General features: G+C 55.2%; 3 protein-coding genes and 1 long non-coding RNA gene across 7 annotated transcripts; 1 reads left to right on the forward strand and 3 right to left on the reverse strand.

Annotated features, from left to right (window-relative positions):
• Positions 1 to 39: 39 nt before the first annotated feature.
• On the reverse strand, positions 40 to 11,619 carry LOC106729014. Of its 2 annotated transcripts, XR_004324532.1 has the most exons (6): positions 11,367 to 11,619; positions 10,358 to 10,447; positions 8,872 to 9,070; positions 7,615 to 7,809; positions 6,076 to 6,159; positions 40 to 1,796 (listed from the first exon to the last, which is right to left on the reverse strand). It is a non-coding gene; the product is annotated as an uncharacterized LOC106729014 (long non-coding RNA). The 2 variants fall into 2 exon arrangements; XR_004324531.1 differs by lacking the exon at positions 40 to 1,796 and having other exon boundaries at positions 1,805 to 6,159.
• A 96-nt stretch (positions 11,620 to 11,715) lies between these two features.
• On the forward strand, positions 11,716 to 14,957 carry CD63 (CD63 molecule). Of its 2 annotated transcripts, none has more exons than XM_032493126.1 (8): positions 11,716 to 11,837; positions 12,461 to 12,537; positions 13,446 to 13,634; positions 13,789 to 13,863; positions 13,966 to 14,061; positions 14,169 to 14,306; positions 14,536 to 14,619; positions 14,799 to 14,957. In XM_032493126.1, the coding sequence occupies exons 2-8, from the start codon at positions 12,472 to 12,474 to the stop codon at positions 14,862 to 14,864; spliced, it is 714 nt and encodes a 237-aa protein (XP_032349017.1). In that variant the 5' UTR covers positions 11,716 to 11,837; positions 12,461 to 12,471; the 3' UTR covers positions 14,865 to 14,957. The 2 variants fall into 2 exon arrangements, with proteins under 2 accessions (XP_032349017.1, XP_032349018.1); XM_032493127.1 differs by having other exon boundaries at positions 11,771 to 11,858.
• A 716-nt stretch (positions 14,958 to 15,673) lies between these two features.
• RDH5 (retinol dehydrogenase 5) lies at positions 15,674 to 19,561 on the reverse strand. Of its 2 annotated transcripts, none has more exons than XM_006179808.3 (5): positions 18,977 to 19,561; positions 18,093 to 18,420; positions 17,685 to 17,943; positions 16,289 to 16,452; positions 15,674 to 16,025 (listed from the first exon to the last, which is right to left on the reverse strand). In XM_006179808.3, exons 2-5 carry the CDS (start codon positions 18,400 to 18,402, stop codon positions 15,802 to 15,804), a joined length of 957 nt encoding a protein of 318 aa, XP_006179870.2. In that variant the 5' UTR covers positions 18,403 to 18,420; positions 18,977 to 19,561; the 3' UTR covers positions 15,674 to 15,801. The 2 variants fall into 2 exon arrangements, with proteins under 2 accessions (XP_006179870.2, XP_006179869.3); XM_006179807.3 differs by having other exon boundaries at positions 18,093 to 18,439.
• A 142-nt stretch (positions 19,562 to 19,703) lies between these two features.
• Positions 19,704 to 23,341, reverse strand: BLOC1S1 (biogenesis of lysosomal organelles complex 1 subunit 1). The gene is made up of 4 exons (XM_006179806.3): positions 23,181 to 23,341; positions 22,389 to 22,461; positions 20,182 to 20,314; positions 19,704 to 19,898 (listed from the first exon to the last, which is right to left on the reverse strand). Exons 1-4 carry the CDS (start codon positions 23,239 to 23,241, stop codon positions 19,788 to 19,790), a joined length of 378 nt encoding a protein of 125 aa, XP_006179868.1. The 5' UTR covers positions 23,242 to 23,341; the 3' UTR covers positions 19,704 to 19,787.
• Between the last annotated feature and the right edge of the window lie 1,802 nt (positions 23,342 to 25,143).

Raw genomic sequence — 25,143 nt, forward strand, 5'->3', positions numbered from 1 at the left:
GAAATCGAAGAAAGACCGAGAGATAAAGGGGAAGAGACAGATCAGAGACATAGAGATAGGAAGAGCTGGAGGAAGAGGAGAGAGACAAAGGTGGGGAAGACACAGAGAGGAGAGACTTAACTAAAGAGACAGATAGAGAAGGAAAGTGACAGGCATAACAAGTTGGGGAGTTAGAGTAGGGAGAATCAAAGACAACGATAGAGGAGGGAGACCAGAGGGAGGAGAGAGTTGTGGCTAGACAGGAGGGGAGATGGCGGTCTATGGACCAGACCACAGGAGGTCAGGGGTGCACAGAGATGGAAGCTGGGCAGAAGAACTGATGGGACGGAGACCAGAGCCCTGGGAAAGAGAAATACAGAAAAATCAGGAGGAGGAGGTGCAGGAGGCACAGAGACTGGGAGATACCAAGGGAGCCTCCTTGGTAGACACAGAGGAAGCGGACACAGAGGATCAGAGGAAGGCAGAGATAGGAAGACAGAGACTCCTGCAGAAGGAAGAACAGCCTAGCCCAAGGCTGACTCACTTAAGTCAGCCTTGGTAGAAGCACGGAGAGCCCGAGGGGGCGGAGATGGAGGATTTTAGCCCAGAAGGGCCCTAGTTACCAGAAGCAGCCCAAAAAAGATGTTTGAAGGGGGCTTGGAGGGAAGCAGCAGGCTGGGCTCAGCAGGGGATCAGGAAGCACAGCTTGGGATGGAAGGATTGACATGGGGGTCAGTGAGGAACACTAGGAGAAGAGGCCATAGACAATCTGAGAAGGTGGAGAGGTGGTGGGAAGCCCTGAAACAAGAGGAAGACTTAGAGCTGGGAAGAATGTGAACTTGAAATTGAGGCTTGAAAGGGAATAAGGGAGTCAGAGGCTGGAACAGACAGGAACTGGGCACCATCGGGGGAGGAGTGGGAGGGATCAGGGCTGAGACCACTGTGCTTGCAGAGAAATCTGGCCTCTGAATTCCTAGATGTACTTTTGGACCTGCAGGATCTTCGAAGTCTGAGAAGGGGCTTGTAGTCGCAGGGGTGAGGGTGAGAGAGAGGTCTGCTCTCTGTGCCTGAGCTGCAGACAGCAAGTTGTGAGGGGAGAGACCCAGGTGTGGGATGAGCCCTCATCTTCAGATGTAACACGAGGTACCAGTAGCAGAGCAGAAGAGTGCTAAGGTACTAAAGTGCTCCTGAGGTACTTAACTTCTGGTTCTGGATACCTCTTCCCAGACCTCGGTTCCTTCAGGCTGATCTCTTGAGTCTAAAGCCCTAGAGGTCAATGGGCAAATAACCAACAGACTGAAAAGGTTCGAGGGCGTCCGTCCGGTCAGATCTTGCTCGTTTCCTGGCACACACAGTGCTTATTGAATAAGTGGGTGACCATTATTGGGCTTCTCAGGCAGGACAGAGTGACACTGGTTTCCTTTTTGGATTAGATGGAGCACTGGGCGTAAGGACAGAGTTGGGCTGGGAAGCTGAAGTGGAATGAGAGAAGAAAGTGGGAGCCCAGATGTGAAGGAAGAAGGTGGGTAGGGATTAGGAGGACCAAGCTGGGGATCTTTGAAGAGATGACCTATTTCATGGAGAACAGGAACTAAGACCGCAGCAGAATGAAAAAAAAACTTAAGACAGCCGGTTCCCTCCACGACATGGACATCTCAACACTTCATCAAGTTTCTTCATCTATAAAATAGGATCATATTGCCTATCCAGCAAAATTGTAAACTCCTTGAGAGAAGAGATGGTGTCGCCTCTTTCTTCCTTCGAGGAGGTGGCCCAGCTTTCACTTCTCCACCAAACATGTAGCAAGTGGCAGGTCTCTGAGCAATGCAAAGAGCAATAAGATGTAGACCCTTTTTCAGGTAACAGAGTAGACAGGACACTGTAAATGATACTGGCTAAAACTCCAGGCCAGATGCCTCGTTGATATCTCCGTCTGGATGTCCCAAGGCACCTTAAACCTCATAGGTTAAATGTGACAGACAACTTCTTCTCTCCCCTAAATTGTGCCTCCATCTGGCTGTGTTTCATTTTAATGAATGACACTCAATCATCCAGGCGAAAAACCTGGATGTCACTCCACCCTCTTTCTCTTGATTATCTCTGCATCTTTGCACAAATTGTTTCCTCTTCCTAGGACAACTCCCCCTTCTCCTGCCACTGCCCCCTCCCCCAATTTACTCTTTCTTCAGGTCTCAGTATAGATGAGATTTTAGACATGCTGTCCAGGAGTCCATTCCTGACTCCCAGGTCTAGAGTAGATGCTTCTCCTAGCTACATCTGCACCATCCTGTGTCTCACAGAGGTTAGTCACACAGCTTCTAGACTCAAACTCGGCTGCCTGGGTTCAAGTCCTAGCTCTGCCCCTTTTCTGGCTATGTGAACTTGGCTCTAGGCCTCAGATGCCTCATCTGTAAGATGAAGATAACAATACTGTACCGACTTCATAAGGTTCTGAGGATTAACTGCCTGACACACAGTTTTAAATGAGATAAGTAGCCATTATTACTACCCCAGCTTATCAGCCTCACACTGTGAGACCCAAGGGAGTGGGAACATTTTTCAGCAAAGTATTCCTTAGCTGCTTTGAGTAAAGAATGAGTGAACTGGGGAGGGTACAGCTCAAGTGATAGAGCGCATGCTTAGCACGCCGGAGGTCCTGGGTTCAATCCCCAGTGCCTCACCTATAAATAAGTAAGTAACTAAGTAAGTAAAACAGATCCACCCCCCCCCACCCCCGCCAAAAAAAACCCAGTTAAAAAAAAGAATGAGGTCTGCTAACTGGATCGGGTCAGAGCCAGGTTGGGGAAATAAAACTGTGTATTTATGACCATAAGCAGTTATGGGTATCTGCCAAATACCAGCGAGCAAGAGTCAGGAAAAACTTGTGTGACAAAAAGGATTTCCATCTTCTGGCTTCCTCCCGGTGGGTTCCAGGACTGCACTTAATCCAATGAGTGGGCAACACTGCCATCTGGTGGTGGATTCTGGAACTTCTGATTCTTGGCCGTGGGACTAAAACCACTTTTTTTGGTGGGGTTTTTTTTTGGGGGGGGCATGCTTTGCATATTTCCACTTTAGATTTCTATTCCAAGTTCTGTACCATAATGTATTAAGCTTTGTTCCTGTCTCCAACCCCTCCTAGATCTTGCCTCTTTCCTCGAGTTCCCTCAGGCTTGGTACTATTGGGTTCCCTTGGGTTGCAGGTAAACCCCGGGAGTCTTTCAGGAGCTTCAGATTTCCGGCTGCCCTAGACCCAGTCCAGAAGAAGGGACCCTGCTGTCTTTACAGAAAAGGAGTTGGGAGAGATGTGAACATTTAGCTCTTTCCTCATCCCAACACAGGATAACCGGGGTTTGGGGCCCCGCCCACTGCCCTGGTTTCCCAGGCAACTGTCTTCCAGCTAGGGGTGCCCCTCGGCGGTGTTACCCAGGCAACCTTCGGCCCGCCTTCTTCAAGGTCCTGACTGGATCATAGCAAATGTGGGTTGGGGGCTAAGGGAGTCACTGAGCTTTGAAGGGTGTTGAGCTGCCGGGAGAGAAGCAGTGATGAGGTTTCAGCTGCTGGAGGAAAGAGGTGCTCGTGTAGCCTTGGGTAGAGGGTTTCTTATGTTACATCCCCAGGAAGAGGAACTGTAGGTCTTGGGAGCCGGTCACCAGGTTCAAGGCCAGAGACACCTGGACCACTCTCAGAGCTGCTGACCCCAGAACAGGGGAACCACGTTAAGGAGGAGGGACTCTTGCTATTCTGCACTCCTACCACAAAGGCCACCCCCACACACAAACTGCCTTGTCTATTGGAGCTGGGCTCAGTGGGCAGTAACTCATGACCTCTAACCCAGCTCTTCTTGCTTCTTCCTCCTAAAGGCCTATTTCTAGAGTCAGTGGACTCATTCCCTGGCATCGCAGGTCTTTCCAAGGAGGGGAAGGGCTGGACCATTGAGAGGAAGCTGGGGTGGGGGCTTCCCCAGGAGGGGCTTCCCTCACCCCTCCTCTCCCAGAAGAAGCCGCTGGGAATGTGGTGTGGTGAGGCTATTCTGGGCTGGGGATAGTATGTTGGTGAAACGGACCCCTCCCAGGTCTCTGCCCACAAATCCTGAAGCCCCCAGGGAGGATCTTACTGTGTAATTACCATCCTCTCCCACACCACGTTCTCAACCCTATAATCATCCTGCCTGGATCGCCTGTCAGCCATGTTACCCTCTTTAACCCCAAGGCCCTCCAAGACAAGTTGGAGATTGGGAGGAAGGAGCCAAAGCATTCATTTTTGGAGGAAGGGGGTGGAGGGGGGATACAAATGAGGAACTCTGAGAATCACTGGGTGTCACCTCTTCATCTGGCCTCCCCAGAAGACACCCCGCCCCTGCACCATCCACTCCTCATCCTCTCAGGGCAGGCTTAGCCCTCCCAGTCCTCAGATGCACCCTCTTTCCACCTTCACTGGAGGTCCCCCTGGCCCTGCCCACCTCTTTCTGTCTTTCTCCTTCTCCAGGGCCTTGGTGGGATCCTACTGGGGGCAGTGGCCAAGGCCAGCCCCATGGCCCAACTCTGCTGGCAGGAGGCACCACTGTTCCAGCTGCTAGTCACAGAAAAGGAGGGGTCTAAGCACACAGTCTGCTTCTCCAGGGACTTCAAACCATTGGAGGATATGCTGACCCAGGAAGTGACAAAGCATGACCTGGGCTGCCAGGTGAGGGGAACTGGCGGAAAGCAGAAATGTTCAGAGGAAATCCAATCTCATGGAGAGAGCACAGAGCAGTGAAAGTCAAGGTCATTGCTAGATGAGGGGTGTGTGTGTGTGTAGCAAGGGTGAGGGTGGGTGGATGACCAGAAGGTCCGGCTGGGGTCTGGGAATGGTAACTGGAAATTAGAGATGTGAGGGCAGGGCAGACTGGTCTGAGCTCTGCCTAGGAGTGCCAGCGACCTCCACCCATTCAAACCCTGCCTTGTCTCTTCACCCCAGTTCCCTAAGCTACAAGACTGCATCCCTGGGGAGGGGTCCAACCAGCTGAGAAGAGCCTGGCTGAATGCCCCCAACACCTTCAGGACCCTGCTGCATCCCCCAGCCTGTACTAGGTGGCCCCCAGCATCCAGGGCCTCTCTTTGGCACTGCCCTCACCTCACCGTATTTTGAGTTGGTGCCTGCAGGTTATAATCAATGTCTTACTCATCTCTATAGTCCTAGTGCCTGGTATGTTTAGGCTTTCAGTAAGTGGAAGGATTGATACATGAATGAATGAATTCCTGAACTAACTGCCTCCCCCTGCCCCCAGCATTGCCTCTTTCTCTTTTCTCCAGTGCCCTCGGCTGCTCCATCCCAGGTGGAGGCCACTGCACTCCTGAGCCGGTCCTGGACCAGAGCCACAAGGCAGCCCAGCCGAGTTCCTGGCTCAGGGGGTGCATGAGGAGGCCACGGATTGGAGCTGTCTGTCCTGCCCAGTCACCGGCTGAGCACCTGGATTGACCCTGTGGGGAACAGTGACACAGGCTGGGAGGAGACCGGGACAGGAGTCAGGCAAGGTGGGGAGAATGAGGGGCCAGAGTTCAGGGGCTGGAAGCCCCAGGAGCAGTGAAAGGAGTGGGTAAGAAGGGAGGCAGAGCACTGGGGAGCAGTGGGGAGTGGGTTGGGGCTGGAGCTAGAACTCTGGGCCAAGGCCAAGGTGGGTAGAAGGGGCCAAAGGAGGCTGGGTTGTTCCTCCTGACCCTTTCCTTGGCCATCTCAAGTGGGGTCGAGTCCAGATATTTGATTTACAGAATCATTTTAGCTCCCATGAGTCAAGAAACAGGGTATGATAAAGCCTTTACTTTCTCGAAGCAATGAAACTGATCCCCACATTTCTCCTCTGATCCTCACAACTGCCCTGGGAGGTGAGGACGGGGGTTCTCCTCCTGCTGAACTGGGAGAAAGCTGAGGCTCAGGGAGAGTGAGTTTAGCCAAACTCACCCCCTGCACATGGGGCAGAACCTGCCTCTCACCAGGGCTTCTGACCAGAGGGGGCTTCTTGCTGGTGGCAGGCGTGGTGCACCCAGCACTGGCGTTGGTGGGCCAAGTCCCTGCCTCTGGCCGGCAGGTTGCTTCACCTCTCTGGGCCTTACTCACCTGGCAGCGAGGAGGTAAGCTGACTTTGGCAATGATGATATTCCCTGGGCACCATGTTCTGGTGACCTAGTCTGGCCCAGACACCTGGAGGAGTAAGGGGGGGCCCCTCAGTGACTGGAGACCCCTCTCTAGGCCCCAGACTCCACCAAGGAGTGCATCTCCAACCTCACCCTTGTTTTGATCTAACCCTGCCACTTGGGAGCTGCCATCAAGCATCGGGGCCTCCCTCATATCCAAAGCTGGGGCCTCTGGATTAAAATCCCAGGCCCCCAGTTCAGACCCAATCTCTTGACCTTGAGTTCCAGCACCACCCTTCCTGCCCTACCCTGTGAAGAGATGCATCCTCCTTTCTCCCCTCCACCCCCATCTCCTCCTCTTCCTTCTCCCCACCCCCTCCGTCCTGTCTGTGTGTCTGCTTCTCTCTCTCACATCCTCCAACCCCTCCTCTCATCTCTCCTGTATCTCCATGCCGTCTTCAACCCTCCTCAACTCCTCTCTTCCCTCTTCTTCCCTCCTCTCAGGCCTCCTCACTCCTTTCCCCTGCTCCCTCACCCCCACAGGCCTCCACAGGTGGAAGTTCCCAGGTCTCCTGCCAGGGCACCTGCGTCTAATCTCTGAGCTGGCCACTCCCGTGGGGCTCAGGCAGGGGCCCTGCTGAGTGGAGGGGAGGCGGTGTCTGCAGCAGGTGTCAAACTCTCTGTTATGGGGTCTGGGCTTGGGATGCTGGCTAAAAGCTGCTGTGCGTTGTCGCGTTGGGTCCAGCTGATGCCTATGCGCTCTCAGAAGACACTGCCTTCACTTGGGACACCTGTGGGCGCCCAAATATCTGGCCCCGGGTGGGGGTGTGGCAGAGTTAGAGGGCAGCCCAGCTCTGCTGTGTGGGGAGGGGGCCAGGTGCCCACCCCAGCTCGCCTCCACCAGCCAGTGCCAGGCACCCAAGGGACAGAAGCCTGAGCTGATCCGGTGGCTCGGTGGCATTTCCAGGTGCTAGCACTTGGAGCTGGTGCCGGAGGCTCTGAGGGTGTAATGTGAAGGGCAGGGCTGAGGTCCGCCACCTCCCCACCCAAGGTACACAGCGTTCTCTGCTGACTTTCCAGGCTAGGGAAGTGGGCTGTTCTTTTTCTTTTTTAATTGTGTTAAAATACACGTAACACAAAATTTACCGTTTTAACCCCTTTTGTGCTTACAGCTCAGGGGCTCTCAGTACATCCACATGTTGTGCTACTGTCACTTCCACCCATCTCCAGAACTCTTCCATCCTCCCAAGAGGAAACCGAATACCCGAGGGAACAGTAACTCCCCGTTCCTCCCTCCCCCAGCCCCTGGCAAGCACCTCCCTACTCTCTGTCTCTATGAACTTGACTAGGAATGGGCTTTCCTTGCTCTCCTCCTCCAACTCCACACGGGTCTGTTCTCCGGGGTCTCCTGGCCCCGTTCTCTCTCCCACTGCGTGACCACACCGCTGCCACTACTCTGCACTGGCCACAGTTTGCTTCCAGCTGTTCCCCGGTGGGAGGGTCCCGCTCCCATGACCTTCACCTCAGCTCTGCCCCTGCCCGCCTGGATCCCTCCTCAGGACTGGCAGGTGCTCCGGATCCTGGGATCCTGTCCGGACACTGGGCTGGAGGCCACCCCATCGAGTGGCCTTCTCTTGCTTCTCAGCTTTCTTTACTAGCTGGCGCTTCTGACCACTGTCCCCTCCTCTTGTCCTGAAGTTCTCTTTTCTCTTCGTGTCTGAGAGAGAGAGAAAAAACCATGGGCTTTGGAACCCCCAGAGATCTGGGTTCAAGTCCAAACACAGCCCTTTACTGGCTTGGACTCCGGGCATGTCACTTCCTGTCTCTGAGCCTCAGTTTCCTCATCTCTAAAACAGGACAAGTCGCACAGACCCTGCCAGGTTGTGGTGAGGCTTAAATGAGCTCATAGCTATAAGCGCCTAGGATGGTGCCTGGCACAGTGAGGGGTCTGGCCCTGCGGCTTCCTTTCTCTTTCAGCCCCTTTACTGCTACTCACCCCTCCCCCATGTTCCTGAAACATAATGGTTTCCTGAAACTCTGCCTCTGTTTTCTTCTCTTGCTCTGGCCCTCACTCATCTATGGATTTAGATATCACTTTTTATCTTTAGTCTGACTGCTCTTCTCCTCTGAATTTCACATCCCCAACTCCAGGTGGGACATCGCCACCTGGCTGCCCCTTATGGGTCTCCTGCCTTGGGTGACTGCCACCTCCTCCCCTGGGTGCCCAGGTCTGGAAGCTCGGAGCCATCGCCAACTCTTCCCACTTCCTCTCCCCCTCCTGCGGGTAAGCATTCACCCTGTCCTTTGGCCCTCTGAAAGGCCTTTCCAAGGATTTTCTCTCATTTCCATGGTCCTGGCCTTCATCAGTTCTCCCTTGGACGTGGCAGTGATGGTCCACCTGCCCTCCAGGCATTCATTCATCCTCCTTCCAAGGTCAGCCCAATCCCAACCCCAAGATAACCCATTCAGTGACTTCCCAGCACTCCCCATTGCTCTAGAACACATTCAGCAGAGCCATCTCATTAGTCTATCACCCAGACTGTCTTCTTTCTGCCTCATTTATTGTTTTGTGAACTATTCCAAAGTAAATTACAGATATGACATTTCACCCTTCAATACTTTAGTATGCATCTTTAAAAAATAGAGTAATTGAATTCAAGACGTCAGCCTCCAGGGGTGTTCACATGGCTGAGTGCCCCCCAATATGCCTGCCACCAAGGTCTGTGAGCTGCAGCTGCCCTTGCCTCTCCAGGAGTCTCTCCAAGACCAGCAACCATACCTGAGAGAGCAAAGTCCTTCTCCACAGGCTGAGCCATGAGAAAAGGTGGAGCTGTCCATCGCTGGCGGCTTCTCCCTGCTCACCAGCGAAGTTTGCAGCCAAGATTGATCTTGGAGTCTGATAAGAGTAGAGTTGAGGCTGAGGAAGCTGGAAGCACACACGATCACTCCAGGAAGAATGGCTTCTTACCTCGTGGCACCTGAAGGGATGCAGTGTCAGTACTCTGGTCAGTACTGAGGTGAGATGACAGTCTCTAAGACACACAGTTCCCATCTTTGCTCTCCTCTCCCGCTTTCCCTGGCCGCAGCTCTCCCTGGCTGTGCTGTAGCACAGAGGGTGTCCCTGGCACAGCTGCTCCTCTCTGGGTTGTCTGGGGAGCCAGCTCTGCCCTGGGTTTGTGCTTGCTTGTCATCCTACCCCAGGTCTAACCTTCTTCTTGAAAAAAAGAGATGGTTCAGGAGAGTAGCCATTAAAAAAAAAAAAAAGGGTAATTTTCCTATATAATCATATTATCATCAGAGCTAACAAAATAATTTTCTCATGTCTAATCCTCAGCTTATATTCACATCCTGCCCAGTTATTCCCAAAATGTCTTTCACAGTTGGTTTGTTCAGGCAATTATACTTGGTGGTTACGTGTCCAAAGTTTCTTCATATTGACTTCAGACCACCTTCCCCCTTGTTCATCTGTCACCACATCCTTTCTGAGCCCTGTGAGTCAGCCAACCCCAACCTACCGTGGACTTTTTTTTAAAAATTGATATAGTTGATTTACAATGTTGTGTTAGCTTCAGGTATGTGTGTATGTGTGTATATGTATACACACATACACACACACACATACCACATCTTCTTTATCCAGTCATCTGTTGAAGGACATTAAGTTTGCTCCCGTGACTTGGCTATTGTAAATAGTGTTTGTATAAACATTGGGGTGCATGTGTCTTTTCTAAATTAGAGTTTTCATCTTTTCCAGATATATGCCCAGGAGTGGGATTGCTGGATCACATGGTAACTCTTATTTTTAGTTTTTCATAGTGGCTGCACCAATTTTACATTCCCACCAACAAAATAGGAATCTCCACACCCTCTCTAGCATTTATTATTTGTACTTTTTGATAATGGCCATTCTGACAGCTGTGAGGTGATACCTCATTGTAGTTCTGATTTGCATTTCTCTAATAATTAGTGCTGTTGAGCATTTTTCATGTTCCTGTTGGCCGTGTGTATGTCTTCTTTTTCGGGGGGGGAGGTAATTAGGCTTGTTTATTTATTTATTTATGTTATTATTTAAACACACATTCTACCACTGAGCTATACCCTCCCCCTATTGCCAATGTCTTCTTTGGACAAATGCCTATTTAGGTCTTCTGCTCATGCCATGGGCTTTTAAAACTACTCCTTTTTATACTTCGCCCTGTCCTTGTCCCTGGAACTGAGCATTTGCCCTTTTATTCTCTAAGGTCACCTTGAAGAGCACCACTCACCTCTGTGAAATCAGTTTTTTCTTCTTCCTCCCTGAGTTCGTGCAGCTGTCTGGCTCTGGGGAGTGCCTCTGTTTACAGTGTGGGCTCTGTCTGCAGGCAGAGGAGAGGGCCACAGTCCTCCTCGCCTCGCTGCCCCTGAGCCTAGCACATGCCTGGCAGAAACGGTTGGATACTTCTTTCTTCAGCATCTTTGCTCCTCCTCCACAGTCTGCCTGCGGGGATAACTAGGGAGCAAGGTCCACTAGGGCTTGGTGTGTCTCGCTGGAAGGTTGTGGTCCTGGAAACTGGTTCTCAGCCCAGCCCAGATTTTCTTCCTTTCGCTCTTAGTTTCTTTCCGCGTTTGCGTACACACACCAAAGCTCAGGAAATGGTTCTTCAGGCAGGACCAGAAGAACCTAAGGTGTGGGGTCCAGGCTGGGCGGGCAGGAGTGTGGTTGTTGGTCCTGTCCTTGCCTGTTCACACAGCTCCTTCTGGGGACGACCAGGGCCCACCGGGAGGGAGGCAGCTTGAGCCCACGCCCTGAACTTCCAGTCCTCTCCTGGCTTTGCCCTCTGGACTTTCCCCTAGGATGGGAGGGGAAGACCCAGAAGATAGATGCCTGCCTGCCTTAGTGCCCTCGCCCAGGCCTCCCCAGGCTGATCTATGAGCAAGCGGTGGGAGCGACCTCCGCAATCCTCCCCCAGAGGGAGGGACGTAACTCTGACGTGTCATGATTGACTGCGTGGGATGGTTCTGAGAAGGGCTTCCTCCACTACTCAGCTCACTACTCCTGAGTCCCAGAAAATGGAGAAGGGACTAAGAGAGGGATGGGAACACCTACTCTAGAACTTTGGGGGACTCCCAAGATGTGAGGCCAGGGACTTTCTGATAGTGTTTATTCAGGCCCCACCCGATCCCAGAGATCCAACAGCGCCCTCTGCTGACTCGGGGAAGGGGTTGGGGGCTGGAACCGAGTTGGAGCGAGAGGGAGTGGGCTGTGGGTGGAGGGTGAGGAGACCATCTTGTCACCTTGCCTGAACTCTGCGGCCCGGACCCGGCGCTCAAAGGATAACTCTGGGCCGCTCGTCCCTCCTCTGGCTCTCACATGTCTCCTCCGCTTCCCTGAGCCAGAAGAATCAGGCGGCGCTCCGTCGCGCTCTCCTACCCTGAGTTGGCAGGGGCTGGGGGCGCCAGCGGGGCCCCCGGCACCCTGAGGTCCTGCCCTTTGCGGGGGTGGGCGCTGTCTTCCGGGCAGGGGCCACGTGGTCTTGACTGGGCAGGGGGCTCGGCCCTCCCCACGCGGGCCGGGTGACTCAGGCCGCAGCTGTTCCCGCGTCACATGAAGGAGGCTGGCGGCCACTCGGCGGGGAGGCGACGGGGGAGGGGGCTGTGGCTGGAGCCGGGGCGGGGCCGGAGCCGGGCGGGGCCGGAGCCGGGGGGCGCAGCTAGAGAGCCCCTGAGCCGCAGCGGGAGAGCAGCGCACAGCCTCGGGGAGCCCAGGTGAGGCCTCGGGGAGCCCAGGTGAGGCCGCGGGGCTCGCGCCGGCTTCGGCGTGGAGTAGGGTAGGGTGGTGGGGATCGCCGGCAGCTTCCCGCTCGTGGGCTACCCCTGGGCCTCGGAAGATCCGCCGCGCTCCCCCGCCGCTCCTGAGGCCCTCGTAACTTTGCAACTTTGGAAAGTTCCGGAGGCTCGGGCTTGGTGGGGTGGGGATGCCGGCTGCATTTATTTTTGGCGGTGGTCAGAGCCTAGGGGAAAGTGGCCTGGGGTCCGGCTGGGGCTGAGGTCCGTTTTTCCGGGCTGGTTGGGTGGGGTGAGGGTGTTCAACGCCTGGGGCCCGGCGGGCCGAGGGTGGGCGTCAGACCCTGGCCCTTGACCTCGCCCTCCGCTCGGTCCCGGGCCCCAGCGGCGGCGGGGCGGGGTTCGGGCTGGGCGGCGGGCGCCCCCACCCCTCTCCTGCGGGGAGAAGAGGGGGCTGGGAGACGTGGATCTGACCGCGGGTTTCCGGGTGGGAGGGGCCGGGAATGGGGGCCGCGCAGGGAAGGTCTCGAGGGCCGGCAGACTGCTCCGGAGCCAAGATCCCCCCTCGGCCGGTTCTCATCCCGCTGCCCTCCCCTCTGCTCCAGGCCAGGCAGCCATGGCGGTGGAAGGAGGAATGAAATGTGTCAAGTTCTTGCTCTACGTTCTCCTGCTGGCCTTTTGCGTGAGTGAGGAGCGGGGACGGCGAGGGCGCGCTGGCGGGGTGCGGGGAGACCTGGCCCGGAGTGGTGAGGGCTGAGGGATCAAGAATGAAGGCAGCTGGAGACCAGATGTAGCAGGAGAGCCGAGAAACGACCGAGGACAGCGCGGCCATCCCCTCCAGTTTTCAGGGACCTCTGAGGCTGGTCTGGACCGAGAATGGCCGGCCCGGGTGCTCAGCACCCTCCCCACAACCCTTTCTGGCCCTTCCTGTCGGGTGACCCAACCTCTTGTGATATGGGGCAGTGGGGCAACCAGCCAACCGCCTGATGCTATCGCCAGGCCACGGGGTGCCCGTCCGCTCCTCCTCTATAGAGCCGGCTCCCCCTCCACCTCCTCTTCCCTGTCGGCTGGGCTGCTCGGGGGTGGGGAAGGGCTCTGCTCACCTCAGTTGCTCTGCCCTGGTCTTCTGGCCTGAGAGGCTACTGTTCGTCCAGGGAGGGGCAGACCCTCTTACCCCCTTTTTCTCCTCTCTTCGCTCTGGCCTAGTCACAGCTGATGATGATGTGGTGGGATTGGAGGGTAGTGAGAGGGCAGTTCTGGGAGCCCTACAGGCTCATAGGAAGAGACCTACCTTTAGGAAGTTTTACTGGTGGGAATTCATGCCCTGGGGTCAAGGCTTTCTGGGAACTTCTCTTTTTGTGTTTGGTGAGTTGCTGCTTGAAGGAAGGCGTGGTTGCTGACTGCCTTCTCTCTGAGAGCCTTGAACAATTTCCCAGACTCCTCCCCCACAGTCAAAAGTTTCCTGGAGGTGTGAGAATCTGTTTCTCTGGGATGGGGGTTCTGGCCATGTCCTGGGTGCACATGTCGCCCTTCACTGTGGAGGCCTGATGGTGTTTGGGTCTTCTGAATCCTGACCTGCCCTCCTTGCAGGCCTGTGCAGTGGGACTGATCGCCGTGGGTATAGGGGTCCAGCTTGTCCTGAATCAGACCATTACCCAAGGGGCCACCCCTGGCTCCCTATTGCCCGTGGTCATCATCACAGTGGGTGCCTTCCTCTTCCTGGTGGCCTTTGTGGGCTGCTGTGGGACCTGCAAGGAGAACTACTGTCTTATGGTGACGGTGAGTGGGGTACAGGCCAGTGTGGGTGCCTGGCACTGCCAGAAGGGCATTTCTCCGGAGGGTGGGTGGGGGAGGGAAACCTTTGTGAATGTTCCTGAGACTGGCAGGCCCCTCTCACCCAGACTCCAGACCTGACTCCTGTCCTTTGCTGCAGTTTGCCATCTTGCTGTCTCTTATCATGCTGGTGGAGTTGGCTGCGGCCATTGCTGGCTATGTGTTTAGAGACAAGGTAAGCAGGGAATAAGGGGAGGACCTTGCCTCAGAGGCCTGGCTGCTCTGGGATCCAGGTGCTCTGAATTCTGGCTTCAACAGTGCTCCTCCCTACTCCCAGGTGAGGTCAGAATTTAATAAAAACTTCCAGCAGCAGATGCAGAATTATACGAAAAACAACGACACGGCATTGATCCTGGACAGGATGCAAGAAAAGGTGAGTAGGGTTGCTGGGAGCAGGGGTAAGGGAGGAAGTCTCATCTCCATGTTGAAGATGGAAGTTCACTTAACAACCTTCTTCTCCATATCTCTCCTCTCCCCTAGTTTGAGTGCTGCGGGGCGGCTAACTACACAGATTGGGAGAAGATCCTGCTCACGGCCAAGCGAGTCCCTGACTCCTGCTGTGTCAATGTCACTCAGGGCTGTGGGACCGATTTCAACGTGAAGGCGATCCATACCCAGGTAGGGAGGAGGCCGAGGTTGTTGGGACTCGGGGAACCTGGGAAGTGTTTCAGGAGGCAGGAGCAACCCGGGTGCTGGTGGAGAGGCTTGGTGCTCTGGGAAGTTGGGGGTCAGGGATGGAGGGAATCTGGGGATGCTTGGGTAGGGTGAAAGGTACAGAGCATGGGGGAGACAGGTGGTCCGGGGAAGGAGGTGGGAAGTCTCTGATGGTGTGCCTGCCACCCTTCAGGGCTGCGTGGAGAAGATTGGGGTCTGGCTGAGGAGCAACGTGCTGGTGGCAGCTGCAGCAGCTCTGGGCATTGCTTTTGTGGAGGTGAAAGCGCCCTGGGGCATCTGGGAACGCGGGGCAGTGGGGGGGGGGGCGCTGAGCAGGAGGCACTGGCCCAGGGAGGGGGTGGGGAGCCCTGTTTGTATCTGGGGTCTCCTGAATGGGTCCAGGGTGCCTTGCTGCTCTGACTCCTCTTTACCCCTTCTCTTATCTTTTCCTTCTAGATCCTGGGCATTGTCTTTGCCTGCTGCCTGGTGAAGAGTATCCGAAGTGGCTATGAGGTGATGTAGGGGGTCTGGTCTGTTCAGCCCCCTCATCCAGGGGGAGTGGAGTCATATACTCCAGGTTTTTCCATTAAACGGATTATTTTTTCAGACCGAAAAGAGAGAGCCTCAGTTTGTCTTAAAGAGTGATGCTTTGTCCTGTCCCTCTGCTCATCCATGTTGTCCTCTGGGACCTTGTTCTCTTTGCACTTCTGGGAAAGGCAGGCCTATCTTGGGTTGGTGGGTGAGTAGAGGTGGGTGTTGGGACAAGACCTGGGCTGAAGGCGTGAGTTGAGTTGGAAGTGGAAGTGGGGATCTGGAGGAGGCTGAGGCCTCCGCTCCCTGTCTCCCAGTCTCGTGTTGCCAGGCTCAGTGCTGAAGGGTTTGTGAAGCCACCTCCTGCCTGGCTTCTTTCAGGGTGGTGACAGGTTGCTTTTATACCTGCGGGGCCAGTATCCATCCTCCTTACTTTAGCTAGTAGAATTTAAGAGGGTTTTGCCTTTTTTCTCCCTGGAAACCACCTAGTTTGGCCCTGACCCCTCTTCACCACCTCCCCACCCCTTCATTCCCAGGCCAAACACTGAATTTCAACACTTACTCCATAGAAAATAAAGGAAACATCCAACAGTGCCCTCTGGTGGCCACTCCTTCAGGTGCCGCGTTAAAGATCACTGCCAGCTGTGATGTTGTCCCCTTGCGCCCCCCAGCGGGGCTGGTTGTTTTGCAGGTACTAAACAGGCCAGAGACGCTAGGGGATGTCAGTTTAGGTTAGTGGAGTTAAGTGAGGTCAGTCTCTCACTGGGCACCTTCATTTCTAACCACCTACAGTGTTTCTGTTTTGTTTCGAATAATACACATTTATTGAGTGGCTGTTTTGTGCCAGGCACCAGACAGTAATAGGGTGCGGACAGAAATAAATCAAAGTCCTTGCTTTGAAAAACAATCTCTTGCAGGAGGGCTAGATTCAGGAGACCGCCTGAGCAGGCTTGGGAAGGACCCAGGTGAGCACAGCATCCACCAGGCTGGCTGGCAGGTAGGAGGCGGGCAGCCAGAGCAGCTTGGCGTCCCAGCCTGGGCTGTAGCGGGTTCTGGGGTGACAGGCAGTCAGGGCGTGCTCCAGGCACCTGCTCACCTTGGTCAGGTCTGGGTCACAGATCAGGTTCATGACGCGCTGCTGCGCTTTCAGGTCTGCAGCCCAGGAGGCGGTTGTGATCAGCGTCCCTGTCCCGATCCAGCCCACCTCAGGCCCTACCTCCTGGGTCCTGGGGCTGTTGCCCAGCAGAGGTGAGAGGGGGCTTTGGTCCCCTCCCCAGTTTGGGGTGTGGGCAGGTTGCACACGGCCTGGGTGTTCTCCTATGGCATCCCGTTCCCCCTCACCCCCTCCCTGATCGCCCTGCCCACCGCCTCCCAGCAGGCCGGTGCAGGCCTGGCCTTTGGGCCCAGCTACTCACACTTGGTGAGGAAGGCCTCTCCGTAGAGGGCCTTTGTGGCTGGAGGTAGCCGTGCCCAGCAGGCCTGTAGGGTGTCTTCTAAACTTTCCAGGTTTGTCACAGGGGTTCGGAAGAAGCCAGGCTCCACGATGGAGACTCGTACCCCAAAAGGAGCCACGTCCCGCCTGGAATGGGGGCAGAGGGAGGTTTCTGGGTTCTTGCTTTTATAGGGAGAAGACCTTCAGGGACGGGTGGGAGGGCTAAGATGGGAAAGGGTCACCGACCAGGGAGGGACAGGGGTCCTGACAGGAAGGGACATTCCTGCTGCTCTGGGGTGGGGCAAAGGGGGCACAGGGAAGGAGGTATTTTAGAGGTTTGTTTTCCTTTGTCTTCTCTTCTAGAGCATCTAGAACAGGGACCAGCAAACTTCTTAAAGGGCCAGATAGTAAATATTATTGGCACTAGGTCTGTAATTAATGATAAATCGTAGGTACTTATATAACCACTTACAAAGTAACCATTTAAAAACATAAAAGCCATTATTAGCTTGTAGGCAGCTGGTGAGATCTGAGGAGAGAACCACAATGTGCCAACTTCTGCCCTGGAAGAGCCCCGCTCCCTAGCGCCCAAAACACTGGGCTGTGTCCCAAGTGCTGGCATTTGCTGGGGGAAATTGGGGATACCCGGCACGGACTGCAGAAGTCCAAGTATAAAGTCTGTGTTCTGTGATGCCGATTGGAAAATGAAAAAACAGGGATAGGGACCAAAGTAGATACTGGTGTATTTACTGTATTGATGTATTGAAGGCTTCCTTCAGAAGGTGGGCTTGGCTTGGGGGACTTGACTTCTGCTCCAAATTCAGGCCCTGCCCCTCATCCAGTCTCCCCTGTGCTCTCATGGGACTTTGAACATTACTGTCTAAAGATGAGGGGCAGGAGGACGTAATGACCGGGCTCTGTAGGCTAGCAGACCTGGGGTGCCAGTGCTCCCACTGTTGTGGGCTTGAGTAAGTCATGTTACCCTAAGGATGTCTGTTAATACCTACCCTTCCCATATTTTTGGGAGAAAGTGTTATGTGAAGGTACTAGCTCATCATGAGTAGTTGTTATTAACAACGCTAATAATGAGAGCAGGCTTTTGGGGGCATTTTCGGGTTTCACATGTGTCTCACTTCACTCAACACCCATGAGGCAGGTCTCATCCTGATTTAACAGAGGAACACTCGGGGGTAAAGAGAAGTAACCGACTAAAGTCACCAAGCTCGCTTGGGAGAAGGCTGGAATTTGAGCCCACGAAGTCGAGCCCTAAACTGTCTCTTAAGTATTCCACCAGGCTGTGTTCACCCTCTGCAGGGCAGAGGCTAGTTCACTTGTTGGGCTGCCCTGGGGCTGGGAGCCTGGGGCCCTGCACCCCTCACCTCAGGCTGTCAGAGAAGGCCTCCAGGGCGAACTTAGAGACACAGTAGCCCCCTCCATTGGCTGCCAGGCGACCCAGGACGCTGGTGATGTTGACCACCCGGCCCCGGGCCTGACGCAGCAGGGGCACCAGGGCAAGGGTGACCCCGATGGGACCCAGTGTGTTCACATTCAGCACCGGAAGGAAATCCTCCCGTGTCTGCCAAGGTGTGGGCCCGATGATACCAGTCACACCAGCATTGTTCACCAGACCAAAAAGCCCTGTGGGGAGAAGAGACAGGCACGGGGTGGGTGAGGCCTTCCAAGGGCCCCTCTCCTTTCTGGGAGCACCTGAGCACGCTCCTCCCCACGTAGCCCCGCGAGTGCACACCTTACACCCCGACCCGTCCTGGGGCCCCAGCCGTACTCACCTGCTTCCCCAACATGTGTTTCCACCCACTTGGCTGCACGCTGGACACTCTGGGGATCAGTGACATCCAGCAAGGTGGTGTGGAGGCGGGAGGAGGCCACCCGCTGTAGGTCCTCTGCCCCTGAGGGGGTCAGGCAGCTGGCCAGGACCCGGAAGCCTCTCTGGTCCAGCCTCAGTGCCAGGAGTCGCCCGAAGCCCGAGTCACAGCCGGTGATGAAGACGAAAGCATCGCTGGCTGGCAGGCTCTGCCGGTCCCTGAGCAACCAGAGCGCTGCCCAGAGCAAGACTCCCAGCAGCAGAGGCAGCCACATGGCCGGAGCCCAAACGACCTGCAGGTGGCAGCCGAGGCTGGGCAGGAGGGCGTGCTAGTTGACTCCAGTCCTCAGGCCCTTGCCACTAATATCCTCCCTGGCTGGAAGTCTCTGATTTGAGCGGACTGAGAAATTACCTGCTTGGCAGGTAACTTTTAAACTATGGCTTATCTCGGTAGAACAAAGATCTGGGCAGAGCCTGTATCTGTGAGCCGGTCTGTGTGCAGATCTGCCTCACGGGAGCAGAGGGACTTTGTTTGCTGTCACCTCTTACCTCCTGCTAAACAGCAGGGCCTTGGTTTTAGAAACATGTACGGGGCCCCTGCATGTTAGTCCCGGGGGCTCCAAACTTACTGTGTGAGGCTAAGCAGATCACTGTGTCTCTGAACCTGTTTCCTCATCTACCAAGTGGGGCTAACACCCTCCTTGCCCACCTGAGGGCTGTGGAGAATCAGAGGATAAAGTGTGAGGGGGCACACTGAAAGCTTTCGGCTCTGAGTTCTCAGTATGTGAGTGTCTTCCTAGTCTCCCAGCACCGCCCTCTCCCCACCCGGGCTCCCGGCACCTCGCTTACCTCCTACGGGGAAAGCTAGCAGGTACTGCAACACCTGACGCCGCTGCTTTTGCTTTGCTTGAGAAACTCTGCTCCCAGGTCTTCCCAGGCTTCCACACTAGCTACAGCTAAGGCCAAGTCCACAGCAGGTGGACTGGGTGCCAGAGTATTAAGTGCATGTGGGGTGGGGGAGGGCGGGGAGGACAGGCTGGGGGAGCTGGAGCCTGCGGGCTGAAGCCAGCGCTTGGCACAGGCCGGCAGTGCCCGGGCCCTCTTCTTGGCCATCTAGTCCAGCTGGGGTTCCTCACTACCTTTGTTGTGGATTCTCAAGAGGGGACAGATCGGTCAAGGATGGCAGCTGCCCCTCTCTGTTGGTGACCTTGGACCTGTCATCCCCCCTCCTTCCCTGCCCTGAAGTGATCCCACACCCAAGAGTTAATCTCCCACCAGGCCCAGACTCATGACACTGCTTAGCACCAGGCTGGGGAGGCCACGGACACGTGGAGAGGCAGAGAGCCAGAGCTGGGACCAGGCTGGCTCCCGGTCCTGCTTCTCTGCTGAACTGAAAACTGCGCCCACAGCTCTTCTCTGGGGAGGTGTGGGAAACTCCCACCCTCTGCACAGGTCCCAGGCCCAAGGAGGAAAAGAGAGCTGACTGTAAGAGGAAGGTACCTGACTCTTAGGGAAAGAGCCTTCGAGCCTTCCATTCCCACCCTCTAGCCAGTAGCTCCTTGGACAAACACAGAGAAATGGAGGCTTGGGTTTTATTCATGGCCTGTCAGCCTCCCTCTTGCTCCTCTGGGGGAGGCAAGAGGAGAGGGGGGGATGGGGGCTAGGAGGGGGCAGACTGCAGCTGCCCTTTGTAGACATACTCCAGTGCGGTGGCGATGGTGCGCATGTCCAGCTCGATGCTCCGAGCCCAGTTCTCCACATCTCCGATTTCCTGGGAAGGGAGGGGGTGGGAGCCCTGGGAGTCAGGGTGGGTGGAGTGTGGCTCTAGGGGATGGATGGGGGCACTTCCCATTAATCCCCTAGAAAAGGCTTTACTTGGACCCACCAGCTGCTTTTACCTCTTTCTCTAGCTTCTGTGACACTGGGGCCAAAGACTTCTGGGGTTTCTAGGAACATTCCCACTTCTTCCTTAACCCCAGGCCTGAGGTGACCCCGTTGGAGGCAGCCAATGGGGGCCCATGAGGAGGCATGGTGATGTAAGAAGCTTGGCCCACCTTGAGCGCCTGGTTGAAGTTCTCCACCATCCCGATCCACTGGCCTGTCTGCTTGGCAAACTGGGCAGCCTGGACCTGTAGGGTCTTCACTTCATGGTCCAGCTTTCTTTGGTTCATGTAGGCCTGGGCCACACTGAAGGTTGGAGGAGGGAGGAAGTCAACTCCCCCAGCTGGAGGGGAGCGGTCTCCAGGACTAAGACTCCACTGCAAAGTGGGAGGCCAGCCAGGAACCAGGCTGGAGAAGACTTTGTGATTTTAGCTATCCTTGGATGTGAGGCAAATGACTACCAATCAGTTCATGCAAATGAACCCGGTTCCCTCCTCCCGCTCCCAGGATTCCCAGGAGAGCCTAGCCGGGAGCTGACTACAAACATCCCATCTCCTACCCCCGAAAGGGGTTTCTGAAGCTGGGTGAGAGAAGGGAGGGTTAACCTGGGGGGGAAAAGACATCCCTGAGGAAGAAGCTGGGAGGGAAAACGGGGTGTGGGGAAGCTGGGAAAATCCAGCAGCAGGGACACATCTGGCAGTGATCGGAAGGCCAGGGATCTGTGCAAGAAGTTGAGAAGGGAAATTGGGCCCCTCCCTGAATCTGGGGTGGGATGGAGAGCAACCCCCTCCCCAGGAACTCAGGGTCAAGAGAAGATGTCCCAGGGGCTGCTTCTTGGCCCTCAGTCTCTCTCCCAACCCTTCTCCTCTCGCCCACACAGACCAGCGATCTCTTCTCTCTCCCTTCTGCTCTAGGCAATGGTTTCTCTTTTCTCCTCAATCATGGTTGACTCCGGTTACATCACTGCCCTGAGGATGGTGTCCCCAACCCTCTGTCCGGTCCCCCCAGACCCTGCAGTAACTGTTCTCCCTTATTGGCTGCTGAATCTTTCCCTGCCCACCCCAAAGCTTGAGGTCAGCTGGGACAATCCACATCCGGTGCCCCCACCCTCTGGAATCTGTGTGGGCTGGAGGGGGCAAGGGGTGGGGGGACCCAGAGAGTGGGAAGGACACCTGACAGGGGCTGGGATAGACTGAGCCTTTGTTTTCCTTTCCGGGGAATGAGAGGAGCCGTGGGCAGCGACACAAGACCCTTTCTAATCTGGCTTTGGTTTAGCTGCCCTCTAAGCTGAAAGTGGGGTGGCGCCCAGCGAAGGAAGAGAAGTGGGAGAAGTCTGGGCCAACCTCCCAGCAGAGCCCAGGAGGCGCCAATGTGGGAGGGGTGGGGCAGACCCTGTCCCTCCTCTTTGGGAGAGCTGGCCTTGGTAGGGGGTGGTGTTCGAGCTGAAACACCCATAGGACGGGCTCGCAGTGCTTCAACATTCCCCTGGGAGTTCCTGACATCCCGTTTTTCCTTGCTGACCTCCTGCTTCTCTCACTCACACTGCGTGAAGGGAGAGGCCTGCAGGGGAGGGAGATCAGAGGCCCCGACCACAGGCTTCTCTCCCTCTAATCCTACCCAGAGATGAGCAATGAAGATGACAGCCCCTGCATGGCTCACTTGGGTGACTCAGTCTCTGGATTCACAACCAAGCTATTCTCCTTGCCCTGCAGTGGAAGGCACTGCACTGCCTCCTTTCTCCCAGTAGACAGCCTGGCCTATCGCATCATCATCTCTGTACTCTTCTGGGTCACTCAGGGTCAAGAGACAATATTCTTTGCTCTTTCCCAAGTCTTTGGCTGTTACTGGCATCCTCCTTTAGGTCTGGGGCAAGGGGTGGTTTCTGGAGACTCAGAAGGAAGGGAAGCGACAGCCTGGCTCTGTGGTGGCTCCTGGCATAGGTTCTGCCCTTACCCTCACCAGCTGTGCCATCTCTTTCCTGCCAGCTGCTTCCCAGGCCTGCCGGAGGGCGGGAGGTGGAGGAGGAGAGTGTGGTAAGCTTTGGTGAAGGATGGTGCTCTCCCTCCCGCTGGAAGTGACAGCTGGACTTGGAGGGGTGAAGGGAGGTGACCAGATGGCTTCAAGTTGTGAGCACCAGGGAAGATATTGTGGGGAGGGGGGATGTGGCTGCCTCTCCAACCACTGCAGCTGCTTCTCCCTGCCCAATGTTAGGGGTCAGAGCTGACTCAAGCCTCTCTCCATGAAGTTAGGCTGAGTGGGGGAAGGGCAGGGGAATGAGTGGAACATCTCATCCTCTCAAGAGCGTCTGAGGGCCAGATCCTGTCAGTGTCTAAACCTGGTGAGAGGGGGAGGGCTAGTGTTGAGAGGAAGAGGTTCATACCCCACATTGAGGTGATCCACCAAAGCTTCTGTCAGGCAGGTCGCTGCAGTGATAGCCTCTCGCCTCCTCTTCTCTAGGGGGAGGGGGAAAAGGGATTGGAGTGGAGATTTGTTTTTTTGAGGGATGGTGCTGAAGGCTCCCCACCCATTCACTGCTGTTCTACTAGTTGTGGGAACATCTCAACTAACCTCAGAGTGCCACAGCTGAAAGGACCTTGCAAGACATTTTAGAGGTGAGGAAACTGGTACCCGGAGACGGGAAGTGCTTCACCCAGGGATGTTAACCAGTCAGTGGCAGGGCCCAGGACTCCAGACTCCCAGGCACTCTTTTCCCACAACCTCGGTCTAAGGATTGGTAACTCCGGGATTCCCAGCCTGGATTCAGGAAACAAGGACCCCACCCCCATCTCGCTGGTTTCAGGCCTCCAAGGATCCCATCTCGGGTGGGTCCCCAACACCCTCCTCCCTCCAGGAGCGCTCCTTCCCCTTCCAGGCCTAGCGGCTCCCTGGACCAATCGGCACAACGTTCCACGAGAGGGGGCGGGGCTAGGACGCCGCCGAGCCCGAAGGTGGGGGGCGTTGCCGAGAGGCACAGAGTGCTGCTAAAGGGACCAGAGCCGGTTAGCAGGGGAACGGAACTTCCAGAAAAGCTCCGTCTAATTTCCTCTCCCCAACGCCCGTGACCACTGGCCAGCGGCCATCCCCGGATCTGGGCTGGTACTCGAGGTCCAGGCTCTGGGCTGCGGCTAGGCCGCGGCGGGAGAGAAAACCGCGGGGGGGATATTCGGCTCACCCTGCAACTCCTTGCGTTCATTCTGCTTGGCCTGGTGTTCCTTCAGCAGGCGGGACAGCATGGTCGCGACGGCTGGGGGCAGGGCAAGCCCGGCCCCCTCTGGCTCCCGGAACTGGAACGCGCCGCTCGGCTCCCGCGGGGCCCTGGTCACGTGGCCGAAGTGTCACGTGAGGCTCGGAACCACCCTTCTTTCGAGACGTGGGGTGGTAGGTAGCGAGGCTCTTGGCTAAGAAGGAAGGGACTAGGAGAGGGTTGGGGGCAGGTGAGCTTTTGTCTTTATGGGGGGCTCACTTTTCAGTGAGTGTTGGAAGACGTTTTCTTTAGTATTCATATTGCAGAGCCAGTTTTTCACATCTCCTCTGAATCTCAGGCTCCCAGGAGGGTTGTTGTTGCCAGGCTGTCCATCACAGCTCGGTTGTTGGGGGAGCAGAGGCTCCCAGGACTCATTGAAATTCTTTGCCTTCCCTGGCCTTTCTCTCCTGGCAGTTCTGGCTGGTTCCTGGCTCCCTCCCTCTAGGACGGAATGCTGTCCGCTCTTTTTCCAGCCCTCTCACTTCTCACCACCCGGCCAAAGTTCCTCGCCTCTGGGTGATCATTGTAGAGAGGAAGCACTTTAGGCACTTCCAGCGGCCTCCTAGGGAGCTTAGCTAATTTGGCTGGCTACGTGTGGTGAACGTGCAGTTCCATCTCTGTCCTTTTGTGGTCAGGGAATGCAAACTCACTTAAGTCTTAACGCGAAGAATAAGCGCTGCTGGCCAAGTAAAAGGTAAATTATATAACACCTTTCTGAACTACAGAGAAATACTTCTGAGATTAACCCCAACAAGAAGCAATGATAAACGTTACCAACATATTCTTGGTTGCCACAATCTCTCCTGGTGCACGGTGCACTGACATGCTGGGTGACTTCAGGCAAGTTGCTTACTCACTCTGGATTTTGGTTTTCTCCTACTAAAATTAGGGGATTGGATTAAATCAGTGACTTTCAGCCCTGGCTAAACATTAGAATCACTGGGGGAAGTTTTAAAAGAAATACCTTAGCCTGAGACTACTTAATTAATTAACCCCGGTATAGGTGTTTTTTTTTTTTTTAAAAATTGTTCAGGTGATTCTAATGTGCACCCAAGGTGAGAATCACGGGGCTGAACCACATCTAAGGCCATTTCCAACTATGGCATGCTCTCACTTGGTGATTCAGTGACATAGTTGAAAAGTGACTTCATTACATCTACTTGTGGGGGCTGGGGAAGAAATGGATACTGATTGAGTTAGAATAAAACATTCTTCATGAATTTCCTGAGTCCCAGTTGGAGATTAAGTCATTTAGCTCTTTGCAGAGTAGCACCTTAAGTCCTGGGAGATGAGCAGCTGTCAAAAGATTAGTGAGTGAAATGGTTAAGTGGGAACATAAAGCAGAACATTAAGTGCCAAAATAAAACTTCTGAATAAAACTGTTGGATACCGTGTGTATGTGTCTATGCTTAAATGTGTACTTTCTCCCCAACATTTCCTGAGTACTTACTGTGTGTCAAGCACTTTACATGTATTAATTCATTTAATCCCTAGAACAATCGTGTGAAGTGTAATAGTCGCCCCCAGTTTGCAGGGAAGCATCTGCGGTACAGGGCAGTGTAGTAATGAAGTAGTGGAGCCAGGACACAGACGCAGGCCGTCTGATGCCAGATCCCCAGGGTAACCACTGCGCTGCTCTGCAGACTCCATGGGAGGGGCCCTAGGAGGGGGAGCCCAGAAGCACTTTTAGGGAGGGCTCACTGTCTCCTGCCACTGTGCCCCTCTGTACTTGTGGGACATCAGTTGAAGGGAATCCTGGCAGAGGAGGAGTGTTTGGGAAGAGGCTCTGCTCCAAAAAGCTGGCTGATCAATAGAAGCGGGAAGAGTGAGAGCATCGCAGGGCAGCCTGGCCCGGTCCTCACCCCCTCTGGCTCTAGCTTCCAACTGCAGT

Source organism: Camelus ferus, chromosome 12 (assembly GCF_009834535.1).
Source record: "Camelus ferus isolate YT-003-E chromosome 12, BCGSAC_Cfer_1.0, whole genome shotgun sequence".
NCBI classification, from domain to species: Eukaryota; Metazoa; Chordata; class Mammalia; order Artiodactyla; family Camelidae; genus Camelus; species Camelus ferus.